We start from the raw sequence: 26,479 nt of genomic DNA on the forward strand, positions 1-26,479 counted from the left end.
CAAAGCCAATGTCAGTCATAACACATTTCAGATACAAGGTGCCATTGAGTCATCACTAGAAAGGTCATCAACATCATTTTGCTCTCTCTTCATGATGAAGAGAGTGAGTGCATGAGATATGTGAGATGTATGTACTGCAGTGGTCCAGGGATTCGTCAACGGTCATCATAAGTAAGTAGGTAGAAAACGACAGGTCAATCGTCAAAAGCAATCTCTTCTCTTCCATTCTCATTGCTTCGCTTCCCTCCTCCCACCGCCACTCCGGTCAATTGAGAAACAAAATATAGTCGCCAAAAATCAAAACCAATGCGATGATGCGCCATATACCATAGTACCGATGCTGAATGGCATGATCATCAAGCGTCTCCATCCATCAATCCATCAACCCCGAATCAAACCAAACCAACCCAAGACTAAGCTTAATCAAGACGTCTCAGCGGCGATCTGATCGTACCATTTGCCATGAGACTTGAGATCCACGGCGCGGATCCTCTCCATCTCATCCACGAGACGATTGACCTCCTCGACGAACTCGGGCATGCCGACACGCGCCAGAGCCTCGGCGGCACCCGTGGCAGTGCGCACTCTCTCGGCCGTGCCGCTGGCGGATAATCTGGCAAAGACGTGTTCGCGCAACGACTTCAACATGAAGCTGGCAATCTGTTCGGTGAAGACGTCCGTGGTATCCATTTTCCCGTCGTCCATCGAGCACGGATCGTAGGCGGACTGGCTGTGCATCTGCATCGCATCTTGCCGGTCCTGCTCGGCGGTGTCGGCGTTGCGGGCGGCGACAACGGCTGGAGGCAGCACGCGGCCGACGAAATTGAACAAGCCTTCTTTCGTCGAGTCGGGCATCATATGCGACGATTCCAGTAGCGACACAACCCGGTGGGCGTCGCTGGTCAACAGATCCAAAGACATCAACCGTTCGGCGTCCTTGGTCCACAGGGACTCTCGGTTCCGCCGGAGCCGGATCTTGGTGGTGAGCAGGACAGAAGCCGTCGCGATCATGTGGAAGACGCGTGCCCTCAACTTCAGCAGACGGATGTAGTCGAGTTGCAGCGTCTCCGGGACTTCGCGTGGCCAGAGATGCGAGTTGCGCAACACCAGATCAGTCAAGCCTTTGGCGTAGATGACCCTGCCGGTTTGGCCGGATGAGGTGGTGTTTGACCGCGCATCGGCCCACCACTGCTTCGTTCGCTCCAGAGCATGTACTCCGTCGTGAAGGTCTCGTTCGAATGAAGCAATCTCGTGTTCATGGCCTCGCTCGAGAACAGATTGAGCCGCCAATTTGAATTGAAAGTTGATGTGATCCAAGGTCATGAGATCGATGATGTTGATCAACTCGAAAAGCCGGTCAATGGTATCGCTGGTGGTCTTTGCAACAAACGCCTTCACGATTTCATCGCGGCCAGGCGAGCAGATCTGCGCGATGAGTCCTGACATGGTCTCGAAGAATGTGTCATACGAGAACATGCCGTTGCGGCACTGTTGGCCGATCAATGCAGGATCCAGAAAGCCGTCAATCCTGTCATATAGCGGGTGCCGCTTGCTGACCAGGTTCATCAGCTTTTCACGAATCAGCACGGCCATGGCATGCGTCCACCGGGCAATGACTTCGGTGCTCCCATCCAGCATGCTAGCGCGCATGCTCGAACGCAGAGACTCCATCAAATCCTTTCGGGAATCGGTCCATGGTCGTTGTTGCACCTCGAAGCTACCGTTGATCAGGATCTCATGGGCGATCTCCCGGTTTGTGGGTAAGACGGTCATGATCTGACCGAGACTTTCAGCGTACGAGCCTTCCTTGGCCTCCACTTCCCCTCGGTAAGGTTGTGGAGTAGCCGGAGGTGTCAGGGGAGCCGCTTGAGCTGAGGTCAGACTGTCATTTACTGGAGTCGATGCGCGCGGCACCCGTTGTTCACTGCTTTGTGGTTGTTCGGCAGCTCGTTGTTTTCGAGCCTTCCTAACGGCCGACCTGACTTTGGCGAGTGCCTGTTCGGGACCGGCGAGTCGCTTCAGTCTTGCGAGCAATTTGACCTGTTCTTGTCGCACAGCGTCCAAATAGTCTTGTGCGACGTGACCCTCATGGTCGTGTTTGGTTGCCTGTAAGATCAGGTCTAGATTGACGAATGAATTGACCATGATATCAATCAGGACACCCAAGTCCTGACTCTTCCAGGCATGGAATGTAGAGGTGAAGTCGTTGAATGCAAAGAGTAGAGCATCCTTGCTTGTCGCCGATATGGTATTGCTTGTCGAGGCCGCCAAAGTCTGCGAGTGGGACTCAAAGGCCCGGATCAGAGCGCCAGCCTTCGCCACCAGTTCCTGTTCTTGAGGCACATTGCCGCCATGGCTGAAAGCTTGCATGGGATGGGCCAAAATGATGTAGGCGCTGAGGAAGACACGGACCGCTCCTGAATCTTCGTTGGGGTCTTCAACGATGCCGAGATGCCGCAGGACCGTAGCGGTGGCAGCCAACGTACGTTCCTCGGATAGTAAACGTGTCAGTGCCTCGAATGAAAGGTCGCTAGCACGATTCAAGTCGAGCTGAAGTGCAGTGAATTGCTGCATCACTTTGCGGCTGTAGTACCTCCGCCACGCTCGCTGAATGATTTTGGCCGCATAGTTCCGGTTGGGCCGATGCAGCACTGCGGGCGCAACCCGCTTCTCCTCGACGGCTGGCAAGGAAGTTGTCCGGTGTCTTCTCAGACCCTGTTGATACATGGACTTGCGCCTCGCCGCCTCGGCAAACTTCTCGGCCAGTTCGTCCTTGAGCCTGGCTAGCTCGGCCGCCTTCTTCTCTTTGGTTTCTTCGGCAATCTTTTTGGCGCGCCTGACCTCTTCCTCACATCGGGCGGCGATCTCTGCAAGCAGCTTCTCTCTCGCCGCCTGCGCTGCCAAAGCCTTTTCTTCGCTATAAGACACCCGTTGGGATGCTTTCGCAGCAGCGGCGCGCCGACGGACCTGCTCTGCATGTGCGGCTCGGTCTGCCAGACGGGCTTTCCGGCTCTCGATGATGGAGGCTCGTCGGAGATGTTGGGCAATGTGAGTGCTGTTGGGCCCTCCATGGCTCGAGAGAGTGGAGGAATGGGAATGGATGGAAGACAAAGAGCTGCGACGGGAGGAACTGGCGGAGGACTTGCGGCGAACGCTCGACTTGCGGTAGAAGCGCGCAGCAAGCCGGGCTGGCGGTTCGGCGGGTGTTTGGTTCTCGTCGGTGGTGAGGGTCATGTCAACATCTTGACTGAGGGGTATGCTGGAGTCCATGGTACTGTGTTGGTGATGCAATGGGCAGAAAATGCAGCAATGGGCGCCGGACGATGCTCAGGCGTAAAAAAGGCCTGTACTTGTAGATTCAATCGTCCCGAGGCGGACTTGGAAGGTCAACGAATGGTGCAGAAGCAGGCGAAAAGTGGCTGACAGTGGGTGTTGTTCCTCGAAGCTGCGGCTGTCTCAAAGTACCGTACTAGCCGGGAACGTCGAGGACCAACGAACCACAAAGAAGAGTGTGCGAGAAGACAACAAAGATAGAGAACAGGAACACGACGTGGCGCTCGCAGTAAATACAAGATTGTGAGAGAGGTCGAGCGGGTGGATGAGCAGGAGGGGGAGGAGATATGTGGGAGGAGATATGTGGGAGATGTGCGTCCCGAGAGATGGAGATGTTCCGGCTGTTTAGTGAGGCTTTGCCGACCAGTTTGACCACTTGCAAGATCCGGCAGGCTTAGGAGGCTTAGGGACGGACGGACTTTGGAGGCTGGGGGTAAGGGATCCTTAGGAGGGGTTTTGGCGCCCCTAAGTCCCTCGCCCGGCACCCTGGCGCTGGGACAGAGGCCGACCTCTGGTCCAGGCGTTGAATCACTTGTAACCCAACAGCGGAATAGGCGCTCTCCGGCTATCTGGGCGCCTACACCGACGTCGCCGGGCCTCTAAAAGCTTGCCTATCAGTGGGTTTCCTTGAAGTTGGTGTCTGATGCCGTGCCGTGTGCTATGGCTGGCGGCCGGGGCTTGTTACACTTCAAGTGCCTTGACCGACCTGCCTCTGCGCTTTACTCTGTACAGAGTAAGTACCTGGTACTTCAAGTCGTCGGCTCACAGCCGCTGATGTAATATTCACAGTGACTTGCCAGCCTCTTTTTTCGCTTCTCTCGTTTCTCAAACTCTGGCGAATGAACGGCATACGCTGTGATAATTCCATGTAGATATCGCGGGAACGTCTCTTCGCCTATCTCTACTACGTAGTATGGCGTAATGGTAGGTAGCCACAAAGGCACAAAGGGGCTGGAGTGCTTACCAGCCTCAAGTCATTCAGGTTCGTGTCTTGGTTCGTCATTTCTCCGAAGTTGAGGATGACTTGGACATCTACCTCCCTCTCTTCGCCAGAGTCGCTGGTAAAGACATAGTTCCTTCTCCTTGCGATACTGCAATACTCAAATGCAGCCTTATCCTGGAAGCAACATCCACCATCCATCATCCTCCAACTTTCCACGTCAACCCGGATTTAGACTTTTCCACATGGCAATAGTCGAGCGGGAGGTTTCGATGATCGCCTACGGTTTGAGAAGCATCTCCGTGCTAGATTCAGCTCCCAAGCTCTAGCACGCAACCAAAACCTTTGTGTCGGTTCTTCTCCTTGTCTCCACTGCTGGCTTTTTCCTGGGATCATGGCCAATCTTTCACTTGATCCGGTCGGCGCCAGATGTGACATTTCCCACGTGGGACCGTGGCAGAGTACCTCAGATCTCTACTTCGCTACTATTGGGTTCTTCACCTCCCAGTCTCCCAAGAAGCGTGCTTTGACCTTCCTCCCTCTCAGACCATTGACACCAACCTTGAACTCCTGCCCAGGTAGCAAATCAAACATGTTGTCCTCCCAGAACGGCTCCGGCTCGTCTTCTGTCTCGGTGCCGTCATATACCGGCTCCAGCCAGCACCCCTTGACCGGCCTGTTCGCAACGACTGTGACGAGATGTTCGAATTGATCATCGTCCCCATCCGCCGCCGCCCCACTATTTTGGTTCCCAGCAACCCCCTCGACCGAGATAGTGACGGTAGTATCTGCCGGCCAGAGCAAGTAGCGATACGGCTCAGGCCAGTCGACAAACCTCGCCAACACCTTCCCGGTCGTTGTATCAAGTAGACTCGCCTCCAAGATAATCAAACTGTCCTCAGTCCAAGACGGATGCGGACTCACTGCCCCCAACTCAGTATTCTGGCCTGCAAGTAAGACCGCCTCGGAAGCGATTCCTTCCAGGTTGACCTCCGTCCACGCTCCTGTATAGAAATCATACGCCTTAAGCTGCAAAGCACACTGCACCTCTTGTGCAGTCGTGTTATGAGCGAAGACCGTGAAGCGCGGAATCTCCGAGTCTCGCGGGTTGTCCTCATCGATCCATCTCGTGTTCGGCGTCCGCTCCAGGCCGACACTGATGGGCGCAAAGTTGCGCCGGATCGAGTAGAACGCGGGCTTCGGACGGAGGAAGTAGTCGACATACGCCCAGCTCGTGCACGGATAGACGTCGTTGAACTGCCAGATCAGGGCGCCGGCGCACTCTTCCTTGCCCTTGCCGCCGAACTTGCGCTTCCAGTCGCGCAGCGCATACCCGAGCGCCTCACTCTGCAACAGGTACGAGCAGTAGATATAGTTCTCGAAGTCCATGTCATAGCGGAAGTTCTGCGCCATGTACCGCGCGATCCGGGTTTCCGCGCCGTGGCCTTTGTTGTGACAATCGATCACGCGCGACTGCGGGAACCGGTCCTTGGGCTCGGGCGCAAACACGTCGACGGTGCGCATGATGGGGAACCCATGCATGCCGAACTCCGACACGAAGCGGCCGGAGAGAGCCCCGTATTCCTGGTACGGCTTCTGCTCGCCATGCCAGACTTCCCACTGGTGTATGTCGCCGACCGTCACGTCATTGGAGCGGCCGGCGCCGGAATCGCCCCAGGGCGAGGACGGCCAGTATTGGATCTCCGGACACAGCTTCTTGCACACGTCCGGCAGTAACTGTAGATAGATCTTCCGCTGAGGGAACGGGCCGTCGTCGGGAAAGGGTCCGTCGTGGTCCGAAAAGTCGTAGGGACTGCCGAAGAAGTCGAAGAACATGAAATCCTCGTTGCTCCCGCACAGCAGCGCCAGCGAGGCGTGGTTGCGCATGCGCACCGTCTGCGCCTCCGCCTCCGCCTGCATGCTGTCGAGGAAGTCTTGGTATACGGGGTAGTCGCCACACGCGAGTGCATAGTCGTGCCACACGAGGAGGCCCATCTCGTCGCAGGCGTCCAGGAAGTCGTCCGTCTCGTAGATCCCGCCGCCCCAGACCCGGATCATGTTCAAGTGGTGCAGTTTGGCCAGTCGGATCCAGCTGAAGTATCGCTCTCGCGTGACCGTCGGGAGCAACATGTCTGTTGGGATCCAATTGCCGCCTTGTGCGAAGATGTCGCGGCCATTGACGTTGAACATGAACGTCTTGCCCGGCGCATTGTCCAGAGGCCGCTGGATCACTTTGATGGTGCGGATGCCGAATCGGGTGGTAGAGCTGTCGAGTTCCGACGACGATTCATCCAGAAGAGATGCCGAAAGGGTGTACAGATGTTGCGCGCCTTGGCCATTGGGCCACCAGAGCTGCGGGTTGCGGATTTCAACTGTGGCCGAACCATTTTTCGACTCGTCCAGCGGAATGTCGAGGTTGCTGCACACTGCTGACGAGGCCGAATCAAGGATCTTGACACGCACCGTCTTTGCCGAGGGTCCAGCAGCGGTTACGGCAATCGAAACTGTAGCCGTCGAGTGGTCCTCCGCCAGGTCAGAGGTGACATGCACATTGTCGATTCTTGCCGAATACGTCTCCAGATAGACGGGCATGTACGGTCCAGACGTCAAGACAGTCGGGCCCCAATCCCAGCCAAAGTGATACTGGATGGACAATGACATGAGATAATGGACATTACTAGTATCATAGACTTTGAGCACGTACCTGAGCCTTGCGCGTATGCATTCTCCTCCTATCGCGCATCCAGGTCTTCCGCGGACCAAACTTCGCCTCGAGCTCGGTTCCTTTCTTCCAGGCGCTTTCAAAGACTATGGACAGTTCATTGTCTTGCTTGACCGGCTTCAAGAAAGACGTGACCTCTACCCGGTGCGGAATGAACATGTTGTCACTCTTTAGGATCTCTCGGCCATTGAGTGTCACCGTGGCAAATGTGTCGAGTCCCTCCAGCACCAAATCATTGAATGTCGAGCCTTCGGGAGTTGGGAATGTGCAAGAATACTCCCAATCGGCACGGCCAGCCCATTGAATCTGTCGTTCATTCTCTCCGACGTTGGGGTCCGGAATGATTTTATGCGCCAGGAGCTCCATCTGGATCACAGACGGGAAAGACTGAACCGGCGTCCAGCTTTTCAGAGATTCGTCGGCTTTGGCCTCGCCGTTGGCGTTGGCGAGTCGCCATTTCCAGCCTGTGTTGAGGTCCTGTCGTTGCTTGATTGCCATTTTGGGGGTTCGAATATGTGCGGATTTTCAGTTGGAAGAATCAAATGTCATCCAAACACAGGAACGAGTGAAGTTGGATATTAAGAAAGACAAAGCGACGAATCCAGCAGGTATGGCAAGGAGGAGGTGGGAGAATCACGGAGTTTCTCTCCACGCCATTTCATCTTATTCCCTAGGGTCAAGCTGATATGGCGGGCCGTCGGCCATTCTCTGGCGTTGAATCCCACTTTGGATGGAGATGAAGACCCCAGAAAAGCAATGAGGTTGAATCAACGAACCTCAATCGGTGGAGAATCTCCATTCTGGCGCCGTAAATACATATTTCCAGCCAGTCGGATGCGTTCAGCTTGCCGACGGGAATACATCTTTCCGCGGATTTCCCAAAATGGCACTGGCGTACATCCGGAGTCCATGGTACAGGGAACAAATTGAACTTGTTCCCTTTTCAACTTCATAGTACGTACCACAGTATCTGTATACCCGTTTTGAGAAACATTAAGGCCATCGAGGTCATCTCAAACCTCGCCCACAACATCACACAACGAACGGCACGATCATGCCCATACGAGCGTGGTGATGGATGACTCGAACGTAGGTTGACAGGTCGACGCTACCCCGACCGACTCTGTTGTTGCCCCATAATGTCCACACGCACCAGGTACGGATGTGCCGCTCGCACACTGCGTGGCAGCACTATCAACTCCGTCCTACGATGGTGCTGAAAATAAACTTCGCCCAACGAGAGCCATGACTTGGCCTCCGCAGCAGTATAGCATCTGGGCTGCTGTATAACCGCATCGCTGCTCGCCACTCTCTGAATGGTCGAGACTCTAGCTGCCGGTCTATCATGCGATAATGCGTCGAGGAGAGAATGTGTATCAGGTGGGGCGGCATCCATGCAAAACAAGGCGTGACTTGCTTGGTAGTTAAATTGTGGCCGTTCATGTCCACGCGAAAAGAATCCTAGGCATCAGGGAGAGGATACCAGTTGACAACTTCGTCTTCGAACAAGAAATCATATCCGAGCCAATTCGGGAACGGTTCTAGCATCGTCATGTCGTATTGGTCAAGGGACATTGTGTCGTCCGGCGGTACCACCCCGAGAGTGGCAAGGTGACTCGTGTCTCCCTCCGAGTCCCCGTACGAAGCCTGGTTCTGTCCGTTATCATTGAGAGCGGTTAGCCCGTCATAGAGCGCTTGAACAACATCACCATATCTGTCCGCTGGTCGCGTGAATGGCGCCATATCCTTGAAGACAAGCATGGCCCGCTCGACACTCCGTCGCCAGTCATTGACGGCATCGTCGGGGAATTTCCCATTCTTTTGGCTCATGGCGATTGACAGAAGGAGCGTCACACAGGCCTGGAAGAGCACGAATGTCGAATTCCAAACTGATATCCTGTCCAAGCCAGGTTTGGAGCAGATGGCGTCAATGATTTCGTGGGCGGCGTTATGACACATTGAAACCACCTGCCAGTCCTCGTTGGAAAAGGCGTCGTAGGCCTGTCTGTCTTCTGCCAATCGCAATACATGCGGTTGTGATATGACCAGGCGGGCGACCTGCAATTGGCATATCAAGAAGCCCAGGTTATTTCGGACAGACTTGGGACATGTGCTCCCCAATTGGACTCGCAAGGCACGAGACTTGCTCCATACCTGGAGCTGGTCATCGAAGGATAAGACCTCTTGGGCCGTCATGCGAGTCCCTTGGGCCATTCTATGTCCGAGCTTAGTACAGACCTTGGAAAAGTCCGCACTGAGCCAAAGCGACGTGCCAAACCAGTCTCTTGTCTCCGGTCCGGTGGCTCCAGGGCCAAGACCAGGCACAGCTTGAGCAGCAGCAAGAGCAGGAGCGATATGGGTACTAGGCAAGGCTGTGTCCATGGTGAGCGGATCCCACCGGTCGGGTTTTGGACGGCTCGACAATATCCCGATCCAGGAATCGGCGCAGACTAGACACCACCAGGTCCTCCTCCGGATCTCGGCTCGAGACATGGACCTGGGCGGATGTGTGGAGGATCCTGCCTGGGTCTGTGGCGCCGCCGATGACTCCCGATGTAGCAGCATGGCTATGGCCATTCGGAATGCCGTCCCCATGACCAGATACGCAGTGTTCGGTGAATTGACATAGTATAGATATAGGCCTCCTAGAAGGATCAGAGCCTGGAGGGTCTCCAGGTTTCCAGATCCGAAAGTGTTGTAACCAATCACTTGCCGCACCTGGCTGTGGTAGGAGAAATGTGAGGTGTCGTCTCCGGCTGCAATGGATCCTAAAGCGAGAACCATGTTGGACAGCGCTTTCCAGGCATCATCCGTTCGCGATTGACTCGAGAAGACACTCCTGAACCACACTTCGTCGATCATAGGAAAGATGGCATGGACCTGTTCGAAATATGCATCAACAGCTCCTTGCTGTGTCGTGAATAGAGGTAGAGATGTCGTATTGGAGATCGTGGTCGGCTTGTCATTGCTTCCCATGGGGCTTGAATTTGTCTTGGACTTCTGGTCGTGCAAGAACGATCGTCCAAGCCGCAAGAAGTTCTGTTTCGCAGGAGGGCAGGCGGCAAACAGAGCTCTCAAGGCGGCGCCGGTTGGCGAGCAAACTGGACGAGGCCGCGGGGTTTGCTCTTGGGCCAACCCATTAACGTCGTCGCCGACAGGCGGAGTAGGATTATCTTCCGGAGGTACTTCGTTCCATTCGTGCAGAGCCTCGTCGGCTTCTTCGATCACGTCCGGCACTTGGATAGCATCGTAGCCGTCTTCACCGTCGTCTGCTGGCGAAATCGACTTGTCGTCCTGTTCGTCGCTTATGAGCCGCGTGATATATTCTCTCGATACCCCGGGGCACCGTTCAAAATCAATCGCAGGCAAAATTTGCCGGAGTATCTGATTGCGGACGTCCAAGGCTTTGGACAATTGACTTATAGATCTGGGTGTCGCCTGATTAGACCCCGAGATGAATAGCGCTGATCGCAAACGCCATCGGACTTACCTCCAAGAAGCGTTTGTCCTCCGACTCCGTTTCCTATATGTACATTTGTTCTCGACACAGCGGTTGCGGCAGTTTTGGCAAGGAACAAGACCATCACATCGGATCTTGCGCTTTGTGCACTCGGTACAGGCCCGGTTGACTCTTCGTGTTTCTGAGGGCGGGGAAGCTTTTCTTCTTGGTACCACAGCCTGGTGAATGATGAGAGGCTTAGGCATCGCCAGCAACGTTCTGAGTCATTGGCAAGACCGTGCACATGTCGTATGGTTATAGTCTTGACCCTGGAGCTCAGTGCATAAGGAATCAATCGGGATTGAAGGCTACCAGGATTGGGGATGACGGAAGCTGATGAGGCAGTAACAATGTAGTACGGCTGCTAAGGCCTAGGGGCCCTATCCTTATCATCCTTATCATCCTTATCATCTTTATCAGTGACTGGGGGAGTGGAGGAGACACGGGTGGACAGACTAAGGTACACAATCTCCCTCCACGACTGCTTCCTTGAAGAAAGGATATATACTGTCGTGAGTTGGAACCTTCACTTCAGGTTCCATTGGCACTGTCTTTCAGTGGATGTTCCTCATTATTCACAGAAGCAGTGGTTACTGCTCATTGTTCTGGACCTACTTCAAGGTCTTCAGCCTCTTCATCTTAGATAGTTCTGCAATCAATTCATCAATCTACTATTCAGAGGTTTCAACTTCGTGTCCATAAACACCCCCAGCAACCAATAGAGCCTGAGGCACAAGAGCTGGATGTCGCGTTGTACACTTGGTCGCTATCAGCCCTGCAGTGGCAGCTAACACTGGTTCCAGAACGGATTGATAGAGGACTCATGACTTAACATCCCAACAGGCCAGATTCTGCGCCTCTCTACGCGGGAACCACAGCTTAAGACAATCGAAGATCACCAGTCTCAGCTCGTAGGCATCAATGTTAACTCGCAAAACATCCGGCCTTTTTCCCTCATACATAAGGCATGTCCCCTGTCGTAACATGCCTGACCGATGCAATCCATGCTCTCATTCATTTCAACATCAAAACACCTCTTTCCTTGTCCATGCGCGCGACCTCTCTGACCAAGGCTACAAAATCCGCCCGTCGATCCTTCGGATGTGCCACGACTTTCATCAAGTCCTTGATGGCGATGCCATGAGGGGGAATAGCGTTCTTGATATCCTGCACCGAAGGGAAAGCAGTGGGGCTCATGGGTTGTTGAACCGGTGAGCGTGCAGGCGAGCCTCCGCGCGACGACGGCTGCGGCGTGGATGTTCCAGTGGCAGGGGGTGAGACTGACATCTTCAATTTGAGGCGCCTGGTTCTGCTGGCGTCCGACATGGCGCCGCCATCGCGGTCGCTGAGCATGGTGTCCGTGTCGGATCCTGCGCCACTGCCTGCAGCACGTCTGCGTGCCTTCAGCGCTGCTGAAGCGTCGAGAGCGTTTGCTGGTGACATTGGCCGAGACTGACCGGGGGTCGGTTGTGTGGATGCTACGTGCCGTGACTTCAATTTCTTTCTGGTCGAGGCGTCTGTCCCTGAAGCTTCGGACAGATTTGGTGAGCCTGGACGTTTCAGGGACTTCGAAGAGGAGGACTTCTTAATTCCTCCTTCGCGATCGCTTGCTGTGCCGGCGTGCTTCTCCTTGCGGCCGGAGGGTGTGTTTCCACCTGACGATGGAAGGGCAGACTTTTTACCGTCGGCGTCTTCTTCCTCCTTCTTGAGATTGGCAATTCGCTCACGCTCTAAGCGCTCTCGCTCTTCTTCGGAATCGGTCTGTAAATGGATCAGCAGGGTTATATGAGCAGAAAGAGGAACAAACTCACCGATGACTCGTATTCAGAGTCGCTAGCATGATTAAAGTTGCGCTCTCTCCGTTCGAGAGCCTTCCTCAGCTCGCGGAAATTCTTCTTTCGAGCTTCTGCCTCCCGTCGCTCTCGTTCTTCGGCCTCATCGTATTCCTTAAGGTCTTTGAAGTCGAGGAAATTGGCTTGTAACTGATCTTCTTTGATTCGTTTCTCAGCGAACTTCTCGTCCTCATCCTTGTCAACGAAAAGATCACCCTCCTCGTCGTCGGCGAAATCATCCTCGAAGTCCAAGTCTGCATCTTCGCCTGTCCTGCCGGCAAAGGTTTCTGTCTTGGCAGCGCCCGAGAAAAGGCCCCTGCTCTGCCTTGCAGCTAGCTCGCGCGACGCCTCCGCAATGCGAGCTTCTCTTTGTCGGATCAGCCATTCAGGATCAGTGCCACGTTTTTTCATGGCTGCCTCGACTTCTTCGATCGACATCTGCTGGGCAAGTTCGCGCTTCGGTTTGAATTGGTAGACTTTCTCGACGGGGACCAACCGGAATCTGGGAGAGTCTGTCCCAGGCTCGTAGACGAAAGCAACGGTAGTTCCCATCGATCCCATCTGGTGGTGACCAATGAGACAATGTTTACCGTCAAAGTCCTCGAGGTGCCACGGTAGCTTCTCTTCGTAGTTGGTTTGAATTCGACGCTTATCTTCGGCAGAGAAATCTGGTCTGAATACCTGTTGAGTCTTCTTCTTGAAATTTACCTTTCGTCCCGAGCCTTGCGACGGGGCAATCTGAGCAAGGTTCGCCTCCCGCTCCTTTTGCCGAGCCTCTTTCCTCTTGTTCACCTCTTCTCGCTCTGCAGCATTCAAGCCATCTTTGGGCTCGGGCGGGGCGTCTTCTTCTTTGTGTTGCTGCTGCTGGTGCTGTTGACCGGGAGGCGGTGCTCTAGGATCGCGTCGATGAAGACGTGCGGGCTTCGGGAATTCGGCCTCATTCCGAATATCTATAGCCTTCTCACCCGCTAGCTGCAGGAGGTGGTATCGCAGGCCATTCAGGAGGTCCTTCTTCGATGTTACAAGCTTGTAGTCTTTGTAAGGGATTCCCTCCGCAGTGAGTCGCGGATCACTGAAGCCGCTTACACGCTCTTGATCAGGAAGGGCGGGTTGGGAGAGCGAGGCGGTTCGCGGGCCATTTGGCACAGGGATTCGTTTAGGAGGAGGTTGGCCATTGACTGGGGGAGTTGCATGACCGTTTACTTGTTTGATGCCAGTAATGCCGGCTGGATTCTTCCGAGGGCCTTTGAAGAATGGATCAGATTGAGTCTTCTTGCGGCGCACCACAGGAATGGTGCCTGGTGGTCGATTCGCAGGCCCGCCTACGGGGACGGAGCCTGGGTTCATGCTGCCTATGATGAGGGCATAGAGGACAGAGATCACGGGCAACCGATAGGTTTACGACACCCAAGGGCCTAGTGTAGATTGAAGGATTCGTGGTCGGTAGATCGATGGAGAGGAGCTCGAGGTTGGAATATACCTGGTGGGTTTGTTAGGTACCTAGTAGGATGTCGCTGGCACCATCGATGGCAATGGCGAGTCTCTTCCACCACTGGCACTGCCTCTTACAGAGGAATCGCAGTTGCAACGTCGGCGGATCTGATGCCAAGACACCGGATTATCTATTATTCCGGCTTCCATCTGAGATCGAAGTCACATGACTGTCACGTGACTATGTACCAATTGCTAACTTCCGTCACGGCCAGTGAGTGACACAAACATCTTGAACCGTCCAACCTTGCAAACCTTCACATCAAAAGGTCCTCATCACTCGAACCTCTCACTCACTGCTTGCTTTCTAGCGTTGTTGGTTCACTGGCGCATCAGCTTCTATTTAAACACACTGTTCCTTGCGCGAGAGATTCCTTTCAACTTCAACTTTGCCTTCCTCATGTCGTGGCAGGTTAAACACTTGAGCAACACCTTGCCCAACCTTGCCCAGCTCTTATAACCTCACTCTTAGGTCACTAGAGATATTCAGACGCACCATGGCTGCACCCCAGAATCCTCCTGGCTTCTCGCCTCATGTCTGGGATCAACTCCAACAAAGCTCAAATCAGGTGGCGCAACAAAACCGAGGCAACCGTCGCGGTCGTGGTCAAAGTAGGGGGCCGGCATCTTCATCTTATCAGCATCGTCCTCAGCAGCGCCGCTACGCTGCTCAGAACGAGGTTGCTTCATTTCAGAATCAACAAGTGGCGCCACAACCAAGCAGCGAAGAGATGTTCCCACCGCTAGGAACGAATAGATTGCCGGCTCTGAACAATGTCTCACTTCCGACTCAATATCAGCCACCAACTTATTCTCAACAATTCCACGACACTCGCCACGGTACTCCTAGAGAGTATCAAGACCGTGCCAGAGGTGGTCTTCGCGGTCGTTCCGGCCATTTCGGCACTCAGCAGCACCTCTATCCTGCAGCTCAAAACATCAACCAGCAGCAGTATTCCACCTATGGACGCCCTCCACACCGTAATGGCAATCTCTTCAACCCAAATGGGGGCATGGGTTACGGCTCTGCTGAACAGCAACGCAATATGAGGCAACTTATCATGAAGCAGTCCGACTATCTCAACAGTGTCGGCAGGAAGGCCCACGCCGTGCATCAGCTGAGTAGGGAAGAGAGCTTGGCAAAGGAAAACTTTCGCAGAGAGCTTGAGCAGGTCGCAAGGGACGCTCTCAAAGCAAAATATCCCGATTTCGACATTCAAAATGTAAGGTTGAAATGCTACGGGAGCCTTGCGAACGGGTTCGCTCTGGCCGGTTGTGACATGGATCTGCTGCTGTCGTTGCCGAGTTGGTCAAGGCAGAGAGATCCCGCCACTGTCAGTGCTCAAACGGATCCGCAGCAGGAGTCTGCGTTCGACGAAGAAGATGAGGAACGTGCTTTCAACATGGAAATCCGGCGTGTACTCGAGAAGGCATATCTGGATGAGGGATACGGAGCCAGACTTCTCACCAACACTCGTGTCCCCATCTTGCGTATTTGTCAAAGCCCGAGTTCCGACCTGCTCAAGAATCTGCGCGAGAATCGTGCTGCTTGGGAGAAGTCTTCGTTCGAGACACCGGCTGCCGATGTCAGTCCTTCGCCTGCAGATGGCCAAGAGATTCCTGCTGATGTCGATTCCGTCGAACAAGCTCTTGCTGACTTGAAAGTGGACAACACTGCTCCCCGACCGTCAACACCACGCGGCAACACTGGCTTGGAGTTCACCGGGGATTGCGGTATTCAATGTGACATTAATTTTACCAACTTTGTCGCCCTACACAACTCAGCTTTACTCAAGCTCTACCACGGCTTCGATCAACGCGTGGCGGATATCGGTGTCTTCGTCAAGATATGGGCAAAGACGAGAGACATCAACACTCCCTATCGTGGCACCTTGTCGAGCTACGGCTATATCCTGATGGTCCTCCACTATCTGATGAACGTCGCGTCTCCACCTATCATCCCCAACCTGCAGCATCTGGCCAAGGTTGAGGACGATTGGAATCCGGGCAAGAAAATAGAGCTGTTCGAAGGATTCGATGTTCGGTTCCTACAAGACCCAAAGGACATCGACCAGCTGCGTCGAGACATGTCAGCCAACAAGAATCACGAGTCTGCCGGTCAACTACTAAGAGGATTCTTCCGATACTACGGAACTCGTGAAGGCTTCCACTGGACTCGGGATGTCATTTCCATCAGACACAAGGGGGGCATTTTGTCCAAACAAGAGAAAGGATGGACTGAGGCCAAATGGGCGCAAAAGGGAGACAACAACGTGCGTCTGCGTTACCTGCTCGCCATTGAAGATCCTTTCGAAGTCGATCATAACATTGCGCGAACTGTTGGTCATCACGGCCTCGTTGCAATCCGGGACGAATTTCGCCGCGCCTGGTCAATCATGGAAAGGATTGGTGCAGGTGAAACGGTTTCTATTGATGAATTCCTTGAACCTGTCACAGACCGTGCCGATACTCTGAGGAAGGACCTGGAGTTTCACAGACAGAAACAAAAGTTGATGAAACTGGAACTCGAGGCCAAAGAGAAGAACCTGCTCGATCAGGCAAAGACATTGGGGACCGAGAATCCTGATAGTCACACTGATGGTACGTCGGGAATTTCTGACCATGCAAACCTGCATTCTGGCTCTTCCATGCGAATCCGCAACCGATCCCCAAGTTCGATGCTGACATCGACGACCTCGTACCAGGGCAAGAACAAGCGCCAGCCGTCCAAGAGCTGGCGTCATAGGAAAGTCGAGGCTGACAGTGACGATGAACACGGCCATGTCGGCGATGATGCGACTAGTTGTGAGCCGCATCGTGGTATGGAGAAAGATACCAATCTGGAGGAAGATGTATCAGTCACGCTAGGACAGCAGCAGCAGACGCCCAAGCCCAGTGGGGGCCTCTGTTCCCCCAGTGAGGTACTTCTTGCCAACGGCTTTGATCACTTTGGAAACCCTGTAGCATGGGATATGACCACCCAAGATGGGCGCTGGCTGCAGTGGAGGGACAACAAAATCAAACAGGGGACCTACCGCCAGTTTACCAATCCCACAATGCGTGAACTCGATGATCAGTGCCCGTTCGACCCCGATAGGCCAATTCCACATATTGACAACCCTTACACGAATCGTTTCGAGCAATTACAGATGGAACGTCCGCCATGGCCTGCGAACGGCTCCAATATCTCCATAGTGAGTAAGCCCGCACCGAAGCAAGATACAGAGAGCAGCGTCAAGGTTGTGTCTTTGTCCGGATCCTCTGGGTCTTCCGAAGACGGAGTGGTGCCCAGCAGTCCTCAAAACATTCAACCAAAGCTACCTCAAAATTACTCCGTTGGCGAAAAGATTGACTGGGACAGCGCAACACGCGGAGGACGGTTTCTTCTTTACCGCGACAGCCGTATTCGTCGAGGGGCATGGGAATATCACCGGCGATCTAAATTTACTGAATTGGACAACGCCTTCCCCTATGATCCCGATATGTGGCGCGATGAGCTTGGCCGCAAGAACGAGTTGTTACGTACATATTACATGTACACCTTATCTCGAAAAAGAATATGCCCGGACCTTGCGCTCGATGATGCCATCACAGAGCCATCAATCCTCAGTGACGGAGCTCGGGTGCCGGAGCTCAGCATGACGCAGTCGGCAACAGCGTACAGTGAGGATGTTTCTTTCCAGGATGAAGCTTCCACAAGACACGCCAATAGTGTACACGGCATTCGGGCTGCACCAGATTTGCCTATTGTACAGGATGGACAGTCTTTTGCAGCTCCTGTCCTAGGGTCTTATGAAACCGATGCAGCAAGTCCCGCAACTGCGGTGCTGAGAAAACCTGGCATGACAGATGCAGAGTTCATTCGACAACAGCGTCTGGCTTTCTTCACCAGACCAGCGAGTGCATCTGGGAGTGATGCTGGAACAAATTCACGCTTCTACCAGCAGAGCAACGATGAAGAACCAGACACTATGGATGATGGCCCTGCTCTTGTACCCGTCCAGCCTTCTGAATTGAACAGGCAACCTCCTGCTCGAGAACAGCTAAATATAGAAAGTCCACGGCATAATGAGCCAAGTCTGGTACAACGCGAAGATGAAGAAGGGTCCCAGTCTCCGGATAGTGGCCCCTTGAAGGAAGAGCAATCCAACGTCGACCAACAAACCGTGACGGATGTCGCGCCGCTGAAAGTTCCTGCCACACTGTATCCAGGTGTGGATTCCAGTCAGCGACCAAGAGATGAGGATCCTCAAATCATGCCTATTCCTCGCGATTTCGGGTTTCAATTCGACCTGCGACAGTTGCGCGATCTGGATGTAATTGCTCAGGGAGGAAATGGTTGTGCTAGAGAGGGCGCAGAATTCACCATTGAAGACGAGTATGAATGGGGAGGCGGTGGCATGATGGGCTGGAAGGATGGTACTAGTCCTGAACCAACCAGATCGAGTTTCGATGATACGCCGTACAAGGTCGGCGATGGGGATCTTGAAGGGTTGCTTGATGAGCTTCCAGGGGACCTTGACTGAGCCTTTTCGTGGTGCGCTGATGCCTGGACAATCTTCCATCAGAATAGGGACGATGCAGACGTTACCAACACTACTACGAATCATCACCGCAGAATGATATTCAACCTATCACAGGGGGCGAGCTGGTATAGTTCCACAGTCCATCGATTAAGGGCTGGCCCACAAGCCACCACAGAGTGCTCATCATGAAAGGGCAAGACGTCGCATCCATTGACTTGCAGAGCAAAAAGGGGAATCGTTTTTAGTAGCTTAGCAAGTTTCGATTGCGGACACGCCGCTCTTCAATGATTATCTTCATTGATACCACGTCTTGGTTCTCATTGGTTTCTGTCTTTGCGCAGCTCTCAACATGCATGTAACATACACAACGGTTCCCCTAGGGAGCAAGTTTATGCTTGCCTTTTGCACTGTGCACTCTCAGCAGCAGTTACCGAATAGGGTCTCCTCCATCGAGACCTTGGGACCTGTCCTCATGACAATCATCACCTCCCTTCACTCCAATCTGCCAGCCTTGCAACTCAGAGACGTGGTTGGGATAGGCATCCATTTCCAAACCCTAAGTGTTGGGAGTCGGTGCCAGAGCTACAACGCCAACCTTCATTCTGTAGACTCGCACGCCGTTCCTCGCCGCATAATCCAAGTCTTCCTGAAGTTGACGCCAGCCCATGCCCAGGAACTCATACTGCGCCTCATGGAAGTCGACCAAACCAGAACCATTTGGCTTCTTGGCCTGGGGTCTCGGACGTTTGGTCTTCTTGTAGATCGGGAAGCCGTTGACGTCCATGGCATCTGGCGACCCGTTCTCGTCTTCCTTGGCAAGGGCACGGCACTCGAACCGACCAGTGGAGACGAAGCGCAAGGTATCATTCCAGCCGTAGCTGAAGATGTAGCCGAGGATCTTGTCGGTCTTGTCGTTGATGCGGCGATTGACGCCCGCAAAGAATCTCGTAATCTCGAGTTCTTCCACCGGAGCATCGGGCCAGTGGTATGCCTGTTGCGCTGGGCGCGAGGCGGCGGCCGTCGGATTGAACATGGCATTGAGGTTCTCCGGCAGCAAAGCGAGCGACGACAGGTGTTGGACCGTGATGTATACCGACATCTCGGCCGGGCGGACGGGTTGCACCATGTTGGCATCCGGGAAGACGGGCCCAAGAGGATTGCCGTTGCCGTTCCATGGCTCGTTGGCTTGGGAGGAACCGAACTGGGTGGGAGCAACACCACCATTGAAAATGGGTGCCTCCGCCTCTGTATATCACGGTAGGTTAGTATACCGTTCGAATCTGTCTGGGGAGTATGCTTGAACCAAATACGAGCAGAGATGATGAGTGGGAAGCGCTGGAGAGCGATAACGGGAGGCAGAGATTGGGAGTGGGCAGGTGATCAAACTGCGGTAGATCGAGGGTATTGTACCTGTGGTGTAGGCTTGGCCATTGGCCTCGACTGCTGCATCAATCTCTTCAATTCGCATGATATGCTCTTCCCACAATGTAGCGAAGGAGTCTGGATCGCTTCGGGTTCGAATCTTGGACAGACGGACAGTCAGATCGAGGATTGCTTTTCCAGTCTCTTCAGCTGTCAACATGCGGTTCTCTGCAAGCGCGGTTCCGATCATGTCCTCCAGATTGTCCTGTCGGCGAGCGGACTTGACTTGATTGCGCTGAGAGTCACTCATCTTTGGAGCTGGTGGTGGAGGAGAAAAGTCTGAGTCGGCGTCGGCAAGGTAGGGAGATTCTTCACGCTCACGGCGGGTCTGTCTGCGAGCTCGTGGTCGCTGTGTTGCTCGTCTTTGGCGTCTTGGAGGACCACGGTGCTCGAACATGAGGTTTCGCATCAAAATCCAGAGGTCACGGAAGAGTGGATAGAATCTAGAAGAAGGAGAAATAAAAAAGTCAGCACTTGAGGGCTTGGTGCATTTGTTGCGGCTGGTTGTTTGTTGGCGCGGCTACTGCTTCAGTCAAAGGCAGACGCCGACGTAGTCAACCATTGTCTTGGGATCACGTTGCTTACCGTGCATTGTCTGCGTTCTCTATGCCAGCGCCCCTCACATGCACCAGTCTCACTTCGTCCTCATCCAGTTCATCGGCGGGAATGAGCCAAGTCGAGCCTTCTTTCCAGACGATGTAGCCAAAACCACGGAGAGTCAGATCGGTCAGTTGCTTCAAGCTGGCCTCTGTACCACGTTTGATCTCCTCAGGGTGCTTGTTGCGAATGACGCGTATGACACCATCGTAGAATCTCTCATGCTGGTCGTTCCCGATCTGCAGCTCGCGAAAGGTGTTCGAGTACACTTGGCCATAGATCTCGTTCTCTTTGATATCCCCCTCAGGGAGCTTGCGCAGCTCAGCACCTGGGATGTCGGTAAGATCTGGGATTGGTGGCCACGGGTTTGGAGCGACTGATGCACCGTCATATTTCACAGCATCTGACCCTTCGTCATTCGTGGTGAGACCTGTTGCTGTCGCGTTAGGTTCTTCTGGTGCACCTGGACTTGCAGACTGGATGGTCGATTTGTGAGTAGGGTTGACTTGAGGCGCTTCTGTCAGTCCATGAATCAAAGCCGCCTGCAGCGTCATTATCTCAGACGAAAGCAGCGCGCGAGCTTCTGGATCCATGGCTCGCGATGGTTACTTGCTTGTCAGAGATAGTAAGAGTGCGCGATAGCTTTGGTTTGAAGGGTAAAGAGAAGTGGGTGGGAGTTGTGAAACTGCTGTGAGGTTCGCGCGATACTGAAGTGAGAAGACAAACATGGAGAGGTTGCAACGCAGTTGTTATGATGATTCTGCTGCACGCAGTCGCGCCTTGCTGTATCTGTTCCATCGTGAATATCCATATAGGGCGTGCTCCCAACAGCGCAGCACTGCACATGTTCATTGTGGTTCGAGGGCTCTTCACTGCGATCCTATCCACCTGTGAATCGGCCATGCCATTGTCCCTGGTTGGGTCTTCGCCGTCTTTGTCCGTAGCCCCAAGCCATTCTGAGGGTTTCTGTTGTAGCCTGAACTTTCTCCAGTCATCAAAGCAAAGTCCGAGTCCGTTGTATAGCAAATCCTTGCAAGGCTGAACCTGCAACCTCGAAGGATGCCGTCCAATTTAGATGGCGACATAAGCCGAGCTATAGCCGGAGAACGACACCCCTGATTATGTCAGCACTTTTGATCACGTGGTGATACTGGTCGATCAGCCATAGTCATATCCACCAGCCACAACAGCCCTTGGATCTCCGACCCCATGCAGTGCAGTGGTGACCGACTCCAGGAACCAAATTGAACTTGTTTGTTACGGTCCGCCCCGTGGCTTGTGCTTCTGACACGAATCGCTTCCACCAGGATTCCAGGATTCTGTCAAGACGCACGCGCCTCTCCTGCCTCCTCGATTCATCCAAACCAAGTTCCCAGGACTTGCACGACTGCTGCGTCTTTTTCTTCTTTCATTCCCTCATTCCCTTTGTTCAGATATCACCGATCATGTCATGGAAGCTCTAATTTACAATGAATCCCCTATTGCCGAATATCTAGAGGCAGATGCCGTTCCCTTCGATTTCGCAGTTCCTCCTTCTCCGACGCCTTCTACCCAGACCTTTGCACCACGAGGTCTGCCAAAGTTACGCCAGAGACTACAGACCATTCGCGAGACTGCTGCCTCCGTTACCGATGTCGCAAATGAACGATTCTTGGAGCGTTTCCGCTACACGATAGTCGCGTCACAGCTTTTGTATGACGATCCCAAGCCGAGAAGGTATTCGCAAGATGAAGAGACGAGTGACACTCATCCATATTCAATAAAAGGGGCTGTCATAACTGCTGGGATCTCTTTTTCCATCGCCCTTGTTTTGCACTTGCTGCCGCGGCGTTACAAGATCCCGCAGTCTCTTGGGTGGACGGACATTTTGGCCTACACATTACTTTTACTGGGAGGCTCTGCACTCTTAGCTTACTTCGTCCGTCGCCAGTGCCTCGACTTTATCCGTCGGTCTGCTGGCGCAGCTCTGGGAAAGGCGCTGTCGCATTGGCATAGTTTTGACACCGCTGCTAGCGAAGCACTTCGCTTTGTGCAGGAGGTTGAGGTCGTCTCACGAGGCTATGAAATGTAAGGGCTCAATCCTGAAAGGTGACTTTTCCGCTAACCTTTGTACAGTTGTCAGCCTTTGCCTCCTATAAGCAGGCTCGAAGACAGAGTACCAGCGAGCGTTTGCCGAGAACTACGAGCCTCGCTTCGTAACGCTCTGACTGCTGCCATCAGCCGTAGCGTTGAAGGCCACAATGCAATGCAGTCATTTGTCAGAGGCTCTGATTTGCAAGGGTACCATGACATATACGATATTTCAATGCAAGACTACATCGATTCTGTCACCCTCGCCAACACAACTGATAGCGATGCTTGCCCATTGCTGCGGGAGCTTCGTCTCCTCTTTCGGCTGCACTTGATGGCCAGGAAGGTCTTTCTCTGCGATCTATTGGCACTCCATTCCGGTTCGGCATGGTACAATATAACCCAGTGGCGAACTATCCTGCATCTCTTGCAAGATGTCAGCGTGTCCATTTCTCGAGCATGTCAAGATCTTCGTACCGCGGTCGTCAGGGAAGAATTTGGCGAGCGACCCCACGTTACAACTTCTGAGGAGGCCGATCATTGTGTTGAGCATGGCACTGAAGCAACAACGCCCCAGAAGCAACATGTCAAAGCACAAATGCGTCGCTTTGAAGCCGTGGCCAACTCCATCCGCGGCCTGAATGCCAAGGTCCGTCTTGTGAGAGAAGATATCGACCAGTCATCATCCAACCACGATGTCGTCGAATTTAGCTCAAACATTTCTCGCCACTACGAAAGTCTAGGCGCCGAAATACGGCACCTACTCATGGAGTGGGAAAAGGGGCGCAACACCATGTTCCTGAGTATGGGTGGCGACCAAGACAACAAGCGCTTCTCTGGCATGTCGAACGACACTCGGTTGCCTGCTTCGCCTTCCCCGAGTAGCCTTGGAGGCATGACGGTCGTGGATGGAAGTCCTGCGGAAGCCTTCAGGTTGCTGAGTGGCGAAGAGCGAAGAGCTTCTGACATAGCAGTATTGGACGAGGAGATTTTTGAAGCGGTGGCTACGCCGCGCAAACGAGAATCCTGGGCGCACATGAGTCGCGAAGAAAAGCTCAGCAAAATGCGGGAGGACAGAAAGAAGCGGGCAACCTTGCTGGAGCATGCAGAGGACACGACCAATATGTTGCGGGAGCTGCAGATGGTCATCAAACATCGTCCCCATGCGGCGCGATCCGACATGCGGGTTACTTCAATCTGAACGATCGATCGAGAAGCCAAGCAAACCCCACGCGCCCAGGTCTACAACGCGAGGATTTTGGCTTCTGAAGGTTAGGCATGATTCACGAAGCACACAACAGGAGTTTGGGGACAACTTGAAAGGACGGCCGAGCGAATGAGCGATTTCTGAGACTAATGTTGGAAGCATTTAGATTCAGGGCGTCGAGGGGACCGTGCTACAGTCCACTGAGCGCACAAAGGGGTCCAAAAGCGACTTTCTATTCTTTCCGCCTGCAGACTGTTGCATTGAAAGGCTGGTTTAAGTCGATGGTTGTCGGGGCTTTTCGCACTATAGATACTCTTGCGTGAACCTGCAATGTGTTGTTGCGAGAGAGCTTTATCAGGTTTATTGATAAGTTGAACATACTTCTCACATCCTTCAATGAGCGCCGCTTGCGATAACAATGAGAGATGCCTGATATACTACCTCCGTACCCTCATACGCCCAAACACTCGGAAAAAGAACGCGAAGATCCTTGCACTTCGACTCTGTTCTTGTCATTTAGGAGTGGCAGCTCTGACTATGCCCGCCTCGAGCGCTTTCTCATCCGCGGAACAGGAGCATGACGTTGTTCCGGCGCCAAAACGTCATGCTCCGGTTCCGCCGCCAATTCAACGGCGCGGATGTGTAGAGACACACAGACGGGCCGCGCTATGCAGTGGTGCTGTGGTGTTGTGGTACTACTAGTAGTATATACCTCTGTCCTACGTCATGGCTGCCATGTCGCTTGTTCGGCCCGGTCTCGACTTCTTTTTGCTGCTCCGCGTGATGCTAGTCCCAGAATAGCGCGTTAGTGGTCGCTGTCCGCTTAGTCAACGGCGGAAATGGCGCTTCCTCAACGACATCTCGGTCCCTCTGGGATTACTCATGTCCATCCCTCGACCACAAATCACTACTACCTACCTAGGTATGAATGACCATGGACTCTCCGACCGGAATCGCTCATCCCATCCTAAAAGCCTCATCTCGCACTCTATCCCGCGCTTGACTACTGTCGTGCTGTCGATCCTTTTGCCGAGGCTTTGCGATTGGCGCTCCCGTTGTCATGGCTCATGTCCGGCCTGCCATGCTCCGTGAGTTACCAACAGCCTTCCGCGACATGCCATTCCTTTCCCTCACAGCCTCGCGGGATTGTGGATCCGGACTCCCGGCATATTGCAAAATGCTCGGCACTGGCAGCCAGGGTATTGGCGGCTCCAACGTCCCGTGCGCGGCTTTCGAGACAAGACTCTCGGGGTTGATACTGTAATCTGCCTGCCGCCTACCCTGACTGCTCCTACTTTCGTCTAGCAGTGGCCCGCTGGCCCAGTTCGCCACGCACCTTTAAGGCAAAGGCTCTGCTATGGACGTCGTATTGCTACCCGTCTGGTCAGTCCAAGGCTGTAACGTGGGGATGCGCTTTCCCGCATCCAGCATTTCAAGACGTCTTCAACGGCAAGGCCTCCGCCGGTAGGCGCCGTCAGCCATTGTGTGCCTAGATATAATACTTCCCCTCGACCATCGCCCCTGTCGCTTCAGTCGAACAAGTGCATTTGCCACACGCCAGCTGCAAGATCCGGTCTTCGTGAGCCCATAGCGCGAGCCATAGCGTTGCAACAGCTCAATCATTCTTGACCCTCGGCTCTAATATCATGGGAAAGGTCCTTTGACCTTCTGACATATTCCATGGTTCGGTCCTGTTTCGCCCACAGTGTGTTCGAACAACCGTTCTGCCTGCTCGGAACACAGCAAGTATACCCTAACCATTAGGCGTGCAAGTCTGCTGAGCTGAACCTACTTTGCCAGTGGATACAACGAGAAATCTTCACATGGCTTTGTCCTCTACCGACTACAAACCTGATATGTATGTCTACTCGTCGTCCCCACCAGTCTTCTATGCTTCTCGCAAAACGGTCAGTTCAACGAGCACCCTCAGAAATATCCGAAAACACCATTAATTATAACCAGTACAGAGCGACCAGCCAGAACCGGGGGTCCAATATGCAGGACAGATCGGATCACATGGAGGAACCTGATATTGAGGCAACTCTCCATGATGTCCACCGCATAGCCGAAAATCCTTCATCCTCACCAGAGTCATGGGACCAGCGGGCCAGCATTGCAAGGCTGGCCATTGCAAGACTGGAAAGAACGGGGTTTATGCAGTCGCGCAATCCCTCTCAAGACCGCAGAGCGATAGTCACTTCGCTACAAAGGCTAGCTTACCAGGATGCGGACAGTGGTGGCATCACCGACGTTGCAGAGTGGTGCACAAGTCAATGGCTTGCTATGCTCCAAAGAGATGCTGAAGACCTCGCGGCCCTCAGAGGTCAGTTGAAAGCAACTCATCAAGGTCCTCCATACTTACAGAACTGCAGGCTTGGGTCAAGCATGGGTAGCTCGCTCCCAGAGCGTTCTTGCTCGCATCCACCGTCTCGAAGGGAGTTCTTCCAGCGGAAGTAGTGGAAGACCACGAAATTCCAGCGACAGGTTCTCCTACTCCTCAGTGGAAGACGCCCAAGAAGCGGAAAGAGCAACAGCCGAGGCAGATGTCAGAGCACACACCGCGGATTATGTGGAAGCTCGCGGGATGCTTATTGCTGCGGTCGACTATTTCACCAGGGCTATTGATGTTGCTGTAAGATACGGAAGGCTATCTGGCGAGCTACTCTCAGAGGTAAGCATGTATTCCACGCGCGAACGTGCTTCAGGACTGACTATAATCTGTAGGCGGCGGAAGCCAGTATGAGTCTGGGCAATGTTTCCTATTCTCATCAAAATGAGCAGCATTTCCAGCGAGCCGTTCGGTACTTACGTACAGCGTCACGGATTCCAGGATATCACTT

The 26,479-nt window shown here is 53.7% G+C and overlaps 8 protein-coding genes across 8 annotated transcripts; 3 read left to right on the forward strand and 5 right to left on the reverse strand.

Moving 5' to 3' along the window:
* Positions 1-423: 423 nt before the first annotated feature.
* Positions 424-3,270, reverse strand: A1O1_07669 (uncharacterized protein; the record flags this gene model as incomplete). Its single annotated transcript, XM_007728535.1, has 1 exon — positions 424-3,270. One exon carries the CDS (start codon positions 3,268-3,270, stop codon positions 424-426), a length of 2,847 nt encoding a protein of 948 aa, XP_007726725.1.
* A 1,477-nt stretch (positions 3,271-4,747) lies between these two features.
* Positions 4,748-7,493, reverse strand: A1O1_07670 (uncharacterized protein; the record flags this gene model as incomplete). The annotated part of the gene is made up of 2 exons (XM_007728536.1): positions 4,748-6,916; positions 6,978-7,493. 2 exons carry the CDS (start codon positions 7,491-7,493, stop codon positions 4,748-4,750), a joined length of 2,685 nt encoding a protein of 894 aa, XP_007726726.1.
* A 963-nt stretch (positions 7,494-8,456) lies between these two features.
* Positions 8,457-10,579, reverse strand: A1O1_07671 (uncharacterized protein; the record flags this gene model as incomplete). The annotated part of the gene is made up of 2 exons (XM_007728537.1): positions 8,457-10,399; positions 10,486-10,579. 2 exons carry the CDS (start codon positions 10,577-10,579, stop codon positions 8,457-8,459), a joined length of 2,037 nt encoding a protein of 678 aa, XP_007726727.1.
* A 929-nt stretch (positions 10,580-11,508) lies between these two features.
* On the reverse strand, positions 11,509-13,673 carry A1O1_07672 (uncharacterized protein; the record flags this gene model as incomplete). The annotated part of the gene is made up of 2 exons (XM_007728538.1): positions 11,509-12,255; positions 12,306-13,673. 2 exons carry the CDS (start codon positions 13,671-13,673, stop codon positions 11,509-11,511), a joined length of 2,115 nt encoding a protein of 704 aa, XP_007726728.1.
* Positions 13,674-14,314: 641 nt separating this feature from the next.
* A1O1_07673 (uncharacterized protein) lies at positions 14,315-18,343 on the forward strand (the record flags this gene model as incomplete). Its single annotated transcript, XM_007728539.1, has 1 exon — positions 14,315-18,343. One exon carries the CDS (start codon positions 14,315-14,317, stop codon positions 18,341-18,343), a length of 4,029 nt encoding a protein of 1,342 aa, XP_007726729.1.
* A 556-nt stretch (positions 18,344-18,899) lies between these two features.
* On the reverse strand, positions 18,900-20,955 carry A1O1_07674 (uncharacterized protein; the record flags this gene model as incomplete). The annotated part of the gene is made up of 3 exons (XM_007728540.1): positions 18,900-19,588; positions 19,754-20,208; positions 20,351-20,955. The coding sequence occupies 3 exons, from the start codon at positions 20,953-20,955 to the stop codon at positions 18,900-18,902; spliced, it is 1,749 nt and encodes a 582-aa protein (XP_007726730.1).
* An 857-nt stretch (positions 20,956-21,812) lies between these two features.
* Positions 21,813-23,633, forward strand: A1O1_07675 (uncharacterized protein; the record flags this gene model as incomplete). Its single annotated transcript, XM_007728541.1, has 2 exons — positions 21,813-22,429; positions 22,478-23,633. The coding sequence occupies 2 exons, from the start codon at positions 21,813-21,815 to the stop codon at positions 23,631-23,633; spliced, it is 1,773 nt and encodes a 590-aa protein (XP_007726731.1).
* A 2,022-nt stretch (positions 23,634-25,655) lies between these two features.
* On the forward strand, positions 25,656-26,382 carry A1O1_07676 (uncharacterized protein; the record flags this gene model as incomplete). Its single annotated transcript, XM_007728542.1, has 2 exons — positions 25,656-25,962; positions 26,012-26,382. The coding sequence occupies 2 exons, from the start codon at positions 25,656-25,658 to the stop codon at positions 26,380-26,382; spliced, it is 678 nt and encodes a 225-aa protein (XP_007726732.1).
* Between the last annotated feature and the right edge of the window lie 97 nt (positions 26,383-26,479).

The sequence above is a fragment of the Capronia coronata genome (assembly GCF_000585585.1).
Source record: "Capronia coronata CBS 617.96 chromosome Unknown acBCG-supercont1.7, whole genome shotgun sequence".
In the NCBI taxonomy this organism is placed as follows: Eukaryota; Fungi; Ascomycota; class Eurotiomycetes; order Chaetothyriales; family Herpotrichiellaceae; genus Capronia; species Capronia coronata.